At 40.3% G+C, this 10,206-nt stretch overlaps 1 protein-coding gene across 1 annotated transcript in view; it reads left to right on the forward strand.

Moving 5' to 3' along the window:
• LOC141437598 (kinesin-like protein KIF21A) overlaps positions 1-10,206 on the forward strand; it is a 56,893-nt gene that overhangs the window by 18,238 nt on the left and 28,449 nt on the right. The window contains 8 exon segments of the mRNA XM_074101035.1: positions 3,474-3,716; positions 6,075-6,405; positions 7,562-7,585; positions 7,588-7,710; positions 8,438-8,640; positions 9,187-9,423; positions 9,718-9,789; positions 9,791-9,880. Coding sequence (XP_073957136.1) covers positions 3,498-3,716; positions 6,075-6,405; positions 7,562-7,585; positions 7,588-7,710; positions 8,438-8,640; positions 9,187-9,423; positions 9,718-9,789; positions 9,791-9,880 — 1,299 coding nt within the window. The 5' untranslated portion in view covers positions 3,474-3,497.

A 10,206-nucleotide genomic window follows, 5' to 3' on the forward strand; every position in this document is an offset into this window, starting at 1 on the left:
TATGTCGAGAACTTGTACTATTTATTACTTATTCTGTGGTCGATATAATTATCTTATGATTCGATTGACTTTAAACGCTTTAGCTTGTGTTTTAAAACAAGCAAAGGTAGAGTAACTACGCAATGTCTTAGAGGGCATTTAAGTAGCATGTGAGCATCAGAAATATATTGATTTAATTCGTGACCTTGGTACAGTTTTAGTACCTATTAATTAAAACATACCAATTATAATTCGTATTATTTCAGTTGTCGTTTGTTTGTTTTATTTGCCTATTTAATGTTTTCTTTTGAGCATTGTTATTAATATTATACACCGGCGAATCAAGTTATCAACGGCTGTATAGGTAGAGTCATTCACGATGACGCGTGCCTTGATTCTTATTACAATGTTATTAATGTCTAATTCGTGGATGGCAATAGGTATAATGTCGTTCAATTGCAATATAGTATGCCGTTCAAATGTTGATTGCATCGTCTACGTAGAGTCAGCAACAGAAGTTGTTGAATAGTTTATAATTATACCATGGAGAGGGATATTTAGCAATAACGTCCCTCTACGACTTAATCTCTAGCTGGTCTTATTACCCTAGCCTAGCAGTGTAGAGCCGTATAATAATATGTATGTATAGGTCATTTTGTGCACCGCAATCGCTCAACCATTTTTCTTACTGACTGCCTATGCTTACACAATACACATAGGTATCCCCGAAATAAGAAGAAGAGGTTGAAAGGTGAGCAGGGGTGCTTAAAGGAAACCTCAAAAACTAAATCTATTGTGTGCTTGTGATGCCTGGGCGTGTCATGCTACATTGGATTGAGAACCAATTCCAAAAAGTGCTGGTACAACGAGCGACTGGGATGGATATAGTTTGACAAAAAGTTATTTGAAAGTTTTTTTCAAACTATATCCATCCCAGTCGTTCGTTGTGCCAGCACTTTTTAGAGATGGAGAGTTAAAGTATGTCTTTAATGGTACTTATGAAACACTTAAATGCGTTTGAGCAATTGGAGTGTATGTTTAATTTCGCCGAATCCTTGGCCTGTCAATTTGAACATGTTGTTTACGTAGCCGTGTTTAGCGTAGACGATAATTTGATGATCAAACCGCAACCTTCCGCAATGCGTTTGTGGTAGAGGCGCAAGTTGTTTGGTTTTTAACGCAGATCTAGCCCAGTGTATTTAATGAAAGAAGGGTTTTATGATTTTAACCGTTAGTCCCTGATTGCATTAATCCTGTAAAATCGTTGCAATGTTGTTAGTGCGGGATTGCGATGTTAACGGTTACAAAGACATCGATCTGGACCGGCCTTAGTATTGGACATTATTTACTACACCTTTTGAACGAGTGAAGTTTTTTAACCCAACAGCTGATTTCACTTTTCGAATAGTTACGTACAGATTGTCAAATGGCATTAAATATTTACGACTATGCAATCTAAAAAACAATTCTCTTCAGAAATATCCAAGTAAATTAAATACTCACAAAGTGACAGACAATGACAAAGAGTCATAAGTGAGTCATAAGCTAGATTTTTAAACGGCAATTTTTTATATCCGTACTAATATTATAAATGCGAAAGTGTGTGTGTTTGTATGTTGTCCGTCTTTCACGTCGAAACGAAGCGACGGATCGACGTGATTTTTGGCATAGAGATAGTTTATGGGCTAGAGTGATATAGGCTACTTTTTATCCAGAAAAAATGCACAGTTCCCGAGGGAACAGTGCGCGATAACCGAATTCCACGCGGGCGGAGCCGCGGGCAAAAGCTAGTATATTATAAGTTTGTGGCTGTTCTACCTTTAGCTTAGGGCTTAAACCATTAATGCTGCAACACCGACAAACAAAGGCTTGAGCTGCGGTGACATTTAACGGGTCCACTGCAGGTTTCGCAACTCAAGTAAGCTCTCGGCTCAAGTCGCTTTCTCTGCACGACTATCCCGAAAGCACTCCAGCGGTCACGACTCTAGATGTGCTTATCATACGTAATGCTATTTTGATACTGGGTTCCATATTTCCATAAACTATTTGATGATGAGGACATTAAACCGTAAATTAATTTAGCGCAATGAACGTAATTTTTATCTTGCTCTTTCGCTTCCACAACGCAGAGCTGGTGTGGTAGCCGGAGAGTAAGCTAAAAGTTATACAAACACAGGTTAGGTTAAACTTAAAGTCAAAGTGATACGGACCTTCGCGACTATCGGTATCGGTACGGATAAGAACATGGGGTAGCTGCATGTTAAAGCTGCATTGCTAGAGATACATAGATTAGTTCCAACTTATTTGTTTGACCGTTCTGCTCTGCTCTCCTATACAATTTTAGGGAGTATATTGCCAGATGTATTAGAGTTACTCCTGTTGCGATACAATGCTTGGAACATGATGGGCACTAGTAGAGGGTGGAACGATTCTAGGTAGATGGCAGTTATAGTATTTTATTGTCCTAGTTAAGCTAGCCACCCACCCGTACAAACCACCAGTGCATAAAAGCAACCCGTAACACAGTACCTATCGTAGCGTATCGTATGATACTTATCAATTGAAATGTACATATATTTATTAGTCTTATAACATCGATTCATATAAGGAAAAAGACTATCCCGTGTCCTTTTTCCATGTGTTAGACGTTTTCGTTGCAAATGCCATGTTGGAAATCCATACAACTGCCAAAGAATATATCACGAAATTAATTGTGAAAAGGTTCCGCCTTAGTACACCATTCAGTTTCCTCGGCTGTGCCTTCATGCATATTTTCTAAATATAAACAGGTAGGCCTCATCCTTGCTTTCCATCAGGCGTGATGTGGCCAAACGCAAGCCTATATTGTATAAAAAAAAATAAGTTGGGTTCCTTAATGTGCATCATATGTTTGTAAACTCCATATTTAACGAGTTGTTAAGTCATTCGAGCTGGAAAGTGAATCCCGCGTACCGTGACCGAAGAACCCCTGTGACGTCACTCCCCTTCATTAATGTGATGCACTCTAATTGTTTTTAAGTTTATTAGTGCGGCTGTTAACCTTTGCAGCGGTCCAAAAATACATGCACTCTTTTGTTTTAGATATACACCTGTTGTGCTAGCCTGAAGCTAATTTGAAACTTTTCTTGGGCTTGAATGATCGCATTGACATTGGCCCGAGCCCAGCTGGCTGCCTTTAACGGTTAACTGATTAGATATTTTAAGAGTTAAACTGTTGCTGCTGACGTCTTAATTGGATATTTATGAAAAGCTAATTAAATCTAAAATTTTGGCAAAAGATTCATGAGATTACTGCCGAAAAAAGATATATATAGTCACTTTAATTAATATCTGACACAACAAAGTGTGCAAAAATATCTAATACGACTCTATTTCTAGAGCCAGAAAGACGACGAATGAAATATTCTTCCTGAACAATCTTTTTGTGAAGAATAGACGAATGCAGAGTCCGGTTCGAAGGGCCAACTTTTTAACCTTTTTTTTTTCTTCTCCAGACTGGATCGGGCAAGACGTATACGATGGGCAGCGGCTGGGAGGGCGAAGATGGCGACGAAGACCGCAAAGGCATCATCCCGCGCGCCATCCGCGACCTGTTCGCGGGCGCGGACGCTCGCGCCGAGACCGCGCGCGAGCAAGGCCTGCTGCCGCCGGAGTTCTCTGTGCAGGCGCAGTTCATAGAGCTGTACAATGAGGATATAGTTGACCTGCTGGATCCTGCTAAGGATCCGTATGCTAAGGTACAGTTACCTCGCTCACACACAGTTACAATACTCATGAGATAGCGGTTGTCGTCCGATCGGAACGTAGCGGATGAGGAAGGGCATTTTTTCAAACTAAATTCAAATTTTATTGCATTTCATATCATAGTTCTTAAGATTAGGTCAATATACATAGAGTCAAACATGAACCCTGTAAGGGCACAGCAATCGTAGTGCATGCGTAATTTTAATAATAATATTAATAATAACTATGGTGCAAGATCTCCGATGGTGTGTTCTTGATACTCTGTGCAGTTAATTCAGTACTACAATTAGGACCTTGACCTGTTTGTCCCTATCCTAAGATAAGTATCTTGGAAGTCCACCACGATATTCGGAATGAGCTATGTGACACGCTACAATAAGGATAAATCTAAAAAAAGAGTTTAGAGAAACATTACATTTTGCTTCCCTTTTAGGAGTCACATAGTTTATTGAATGGCCTTTAGTGTATGGGGGAGACCACAGTAGAGAGGTCTCTCTCCGGGTTAGTGTTATGCTTTGGGAACAAAATCCTAAGAAAGAAGTTGTGCGTATATGTATGCATCTATGTTTAGAAATTTCTTGGTTACCTAAGCCAACAAAGTACTAACAGACACTTGTATCCCATAAATTTTGACTGTTACAAAATTAGCCCACTTCTATTATGTCTAGAATAGTCGTTTCCTAGTTGTCGGCTTTTTAATATCGTCCCTACGTAATTGGGATGCACCAAAAAAAATAACCTATAGTTTTTATTTTATTTTTGTAAATAATAGGATATTTTAAGATACCATTTTCATTGATTTTGAATTTGGATGAGTATTTAATTTTTTATAATTTTTTAATGAAATACGCTGTATGACGTCACAGTGAGACAGCCACGTTCCATTGCCTAGAAAAATTCAGGTCGTACATAACATAATCTGTGGCATTACAATTTGACAATAATTCAAGCACGGCTTAGGGTCCTAAAGGAACAGTGACAAATAGTTTTATTTATCTCTCTTCTTTTAGCTTCGATTATTCCTGTTTATTTAATGGTGTGATAATAAATAGATATTTTTTTATTAAAATCTGATATTTAAATTCTTTTGTATTTACTTGTAATGTAGTAATTTAATAATTTAATTTGTAAAAATACATTGGAAATACTCGTATACATTTCGGACTTTACGATAAATGACAACTGTTTAAGGCCGGGTGCGCATTATGTGATTAAAGTTCTAGCTTTGTCACTCTTTGCTAATATAAGCAGGACAGGAACATTTCAAATTGACAATTTGTTTACGAGTGTAGACCTGCTCTATAACTGCCTTTGTGACGAGACACTGCAGGGGTCAAATGAGGGTCATCACTTAAATTTTGTTTATTTAATTCAGTTTATCACATTTTTGGAATCTAATTTCTGAAAACGCTTCACAAAGCCTATTTCTCCAAATGGTTTTCGATTTATTATATGTTGTCAAATATTGGGACATCCCAATTAGCTTATCAAAGCATATCTATATAGTCAAGCAGCGGAGCGTGGTATCTCCCGATACGTCCGTACATTGATTGACCAACTCTGCCTTGTAAAACTGTTCGAATCTCCTTTTATGTCATTTCATTGCAATAAAATTAGCATACGATTACGTGAATGGTGAATGAATTCGTTGTGTGAGCTGAATGAGGTGATTTTATCTGTTGACGATTGAATCGTAATGAGGTTTTATTTATTGCGTTAAATTGATTGTTGTATAAATAGATACTTACTTTATTAAAGTCGAATTGAAGCTTTTTGAAAATAACTAATATTTATTTTTTGGGTAGACAATGTTGAATGCTTAGACTAAGACGCTGGATAAGATTTTAAAAACAAACGCACGTATCACAGCGACGTGCACCTAATGTCTAATCCTTATTAATCGAGGTTTGTCATTCAATACATTAAATTATTAGTCCTGTGTGGATTTAACTAAACACCTGTCGCGTTGATAAATGTTTAACAGCGGTTGACGACGAATATTCATTTATCTTATAAAAACACACACACACAAACATCACGCCTGTATTGCCAAACGGGGTAGGCAGAGCACACGAAACGTTACCGCTTCGGAGCCACTTTTAGCGATTTTAAGTTTTATCTTATAAATAACTGTTAAAAATCGGTCGTTTATCCGACTGAAAGCTAAAAATGGTGGTTATGTGTGTCTGTGTCTGAAACTAAAGTATTTTATTTTAATGATTACTGTTTTTGTTATTTTTCCTCTTTAAGCTTGTTCAGCACGATCTACGGCTAAACCACTTCATTTAAAACTCAAATTTTAATTAAAATTCTGATAATATCAGAAAAAATACTTTTCTTCTTGTCTGTAGGGCGGCCTGCGAATAACAGAAGACGGTTGCGGGGGAGTCCGAGTGGTGGGCGCGTCAATGCGCGCCGTCCGCGGCGTCAAGGAAGCCCTAGGCGCCCTCCGCGCCGGCGCTCTCGCTCGCACCACAGCCGCCACCAACATGAACTCATCGTCGTCTCGTTCGCACGCAGTCTTCACACTACTCATGAGACAGAGACGACTGGCGCCTGATCAGGACGTAGCGGACAGGGAGGGGGACGCTGAAGCGCCTGAACAGTATGAGACGCTGACAGCAAAGTTCCACTTCGTCGATCTGGCTGGCTCGGAAAGATTAAAGAGAACGGGTACCGTTAATATTTTTTTGCAAAAAAAGTTTCATTTTATTTTTTAAAATATGGCTCATGCTATCGATAATTTCGCCAATGACAAGATTTTTATGATGCCATTGTTGGATATCTAGCCGAACATAATTTACCTTGTTATTACCGAACTATTTGTTAATATATTAATATTACCCAGGATGCATCGGCAAAACACTACTCTTTCTCTAACTCCTCCTTAAAAGGCAAGAAGAATCATTACACGAGAAAGTTATCTGACACACACATCAAAATGTTTTATTTGCTAAGTGCGTTGCATTGTATGTGAATAGTCCCACCAAGACTTCAACTCCTACGAGTACTTTTTTTGTGTTGAGGTTCTAGCAACACAGTGGTATTCTGGAAATAATGAGCAGAAGAGACAGAAAAAGATACAGTGGTCTCTGCTACTGCTACCGTTATTGAAATAGTAGGTTGATAACCAAGGGTGGAAAGTGACCCATTTCACCTGAAGTATTTCTGGCGTTCGAGGCGTCAATAGTTCGAGGGAAATGGTAATTTCACCCGAGTTAGACACTCTGTGAGGAAAGTAAAATACACTCTGTGAGGAAGTTATAACCACAAAAAGAAGAGATAATAGTTAATTAAATTTACTGCTATCCAACCTCCAACCTTTTCGCACTGGCCTCTTGACACGACCGACTGTATAAAAAAAACAATTTGGCCACGACACGACCAAGGAGCTTATATACAAAACTGGAGGTTGAACGCCGAACGAGAAGTTTGACCTTTGCTACTTTTTATATATCCATCTCTTTCTTTACATTTCAAGAATGACTTCCATCTCTTTCTCTGGAATATATTCGTGACATAATAAAAGTCAAATTTCTTGTTTTCAAACGATGTTCGCGTTCAACCTCCAGTGTTGTAGGTATATAAGCTCCTTGGTCACGACGTGTATCTAGATGGCCAGGCCGAAACGTGAAAAAAAAAAGTGTCACTGACGTAACTCGACTCCGTGGCTAATCGTAAAAATTAAAAAAAAAAACGTTCCACCTAGAGATGAAAACGCAATTTTCCACCCGACTATCTATCCATGAAAATAAACTTTCCGAACAGGAGAGATGAAAAAATATTGTGTCGGTTGTAAACACCGTGATATGAAATGTACCATTGCTTTCAGGGCAACGTGAACGAGCAAAGGAAGGTATCTCCAAAACTGCGGTCTACTGGCGCTGGGCAACGTGATATCTGCGCTCGGGGACAGGTCGCGTCGCGTCATGCACGTGCCTAACCGGGACTCCAAGCTGACGCGGCTGCTGCAAGACTCACTCGGAGGTAAATATTGCAACTGTATAGACTGCAATCTGCTGGCGCTGGGCAAGCGTATTTTTTTATCTTTTATTTTAATGAGGCTTTAGTACATCAAATGTGACTATGTCAGCTTCATAAAGTCAGCTTGATAGCTCACCAATATTTTTTTTTTAATTCACGTAGAGTTCGAATTTGACGAACTTCGAATGTTGGATCGCAAGTCTCCTGAGACCCGGCATCAAATATGTTTTATGCAACAATTTTAAACATAATGACAATCAAGAAAAGTTGACATTAGATTGGACGTTATGTGCAAAATTTTGTACGCGGGGACTTAGGAGGTTAGGTATGTAAGTTGGCGGCCTAGTGGTTGACCTATTTTGGAGCGATTCTAGCCAGTCTGGCGACATTTTACCTAAGCCAGAGACAAGTGAAAGGAGAAAGAGAGGCCCTTGCCCAGGAGTGGTACACCGCAAAGACTATATGTATTAAATATATATCTCTATTTAATTATAATATATTTTTTGTTATTTGTATGTATTTAAGTATATATCTCTAAGTATGTTTACCCGTTGCCTATCTACGAGTACTTAGTACCCGTTTCACCATCCATTGATTAATTTTATTTGACTGATAAATGTGATGCTGTCTCCGTCTACTCGAGCAAAATAAACAGAGACGGCATCACATTTATCCGTGAAATAAATTTAAGCAATTTATGGTAAAACAGGGGAATAATGTTTGATCGCAGGCAACAGCAACACTGTTATGATAGCGTGCGTGTCCCCGAGCGACCGCGACTTCATGGAAACCCTGAACACTCTGAAGTACGCCAACCGCGCGCGGAACATCAAGAACCGCTGCGTCGTCAACCAGGACCTCACCTCCAGGACCATCAACCAGCTGCGGCACGAGGTGGCGCGCCTGCAGCTCGAGCTGGCCGAGTACAAACAGGTCACAAAACTATACGACTCGAAAGATGCTCTTTTTATTTTCAGACTTCAGTCTTCAGATATCGTATTACAGATTTGGGTATTCGCGCTAATCATACATACAGAGGACATATCAGAGGAGATTTTAATAAGCACACTGTAGGAAGGTAAACGCTCTTAGCGAAACAGTACGTTACCTGACGTCTTTACTGTTCGGCTGCTCGATTGAAAGTGAATCCAGTCGGTGTCGCCCCTGACGTTACGACTGTCGAAGCGCGTGAAACGGAAGTTGAATGGTCTACGCCGCTAGGTGGCGTGCTTGCGTTCCGTTTAGTATCCGTAGTAATGACTGGCTACGACATACGAATGAAAGAGAAACGTGACTGATTGATAGACAACGCACAGCCTAAACCACTGGAACTAGAGACTACAAATTTAGCAGACATGTTCCATGAGGATCATAGATCTCACTGCAAAAATCTCGCTGTTAAAAAAGCCGCTGTTTATTGGTCTTATAAATTAATCTTACCAAGCTTTCTGATTCTGACTCGCATATCATTCTGAACAGGGCAAGCGAATCATATCAGAGAACGGTGAAGAGGGCTGGAGCGACGTGGCCCAAGAGAACGCGATCCTGACGGGCGAGGTGGAGTCCCTGCGGCGCCGCGTCAAGGCCATGCAGGGCACCATCGACCAGCTGTCGGCGCGGAACAGCGAGCTGGTAGCACAGAAGGCGCTGGGGAACTTCGCGCCGAAGGACGGCAGCCCGGAGGCGGCGGACTGTTCGCTGACGGCGCTTGTGCAGGTTAGTCCAGCTCCAGATGGTTAAAGTGGCATTTTTAACTTTCTGATGACCATAAATTAACACTTCACCTTCTGATATGTAAATAATAGTGTCAACTTTTACGGATGTTTTGAGAAAATAAATAGATATCACGGGACAAAGCAAAAAATTGCCTACACAAGTAACAGGGAATTGGTCGTGTTGCACTACCCACAGACCCAATAGTACAAGATTTGCTAAGTTCAGTAAGTACCTAGATCTATTGGTGTAAATTTATCCGTGGTATTTATTTAGTTGTTAATTTGTTCGTCCCAGGGTTACGTGAGCGAGATAGAGGAGCTCCGCGCGCAGCTGATGGAGGCGAATGGGCTTTACGAGGCGAGCCGCGCGGCGCGAGGCGCACGCCGCGCGCACGCGTAACGACTCCCTGCACGACACCGCTTCCGTCATAGACGACGCCAAGCGGGAACTCTACAAGGTACTTACTTTTTGGCTACGGATCTCTATAAAGTGAAAGTATCTCTACAGACTTGTGTTTTCTGTACTGCTTACTATGTGTTGGTATTTAATAATAATTTTTGGTAAAAATTTCATTTTTAATACAAGCTTTCTTCGCTGTCTGTACTTGCTTTGTCACCCAAACTACATTTGCATACAACATTCAAGTCGATGCTGATAACCGTTGAAGAGTTCCGTCCTACGGAGACGATCCTGGTGGAACTAGCAGACATACACACACACACACACACACCCCACACACACACACACACACACACACACACAACACATCACGCCGATTCCCAA

This window comes from Choristoneura fumiferana, chromosome 18 (assembly GCF_025370935.1).
Source record: "Choristoneura fumiferana chromosome 18, NRCan_CFum_1, whole genome shotgun sequence".
Taxonomy (NCBI): domain Eukaryota; kingdom Metazoa; phylum Arthropoda; class Insecta; order Lepidoptera; family Tortricidae; genus Choristoneura; species Choristoneura fumiferana.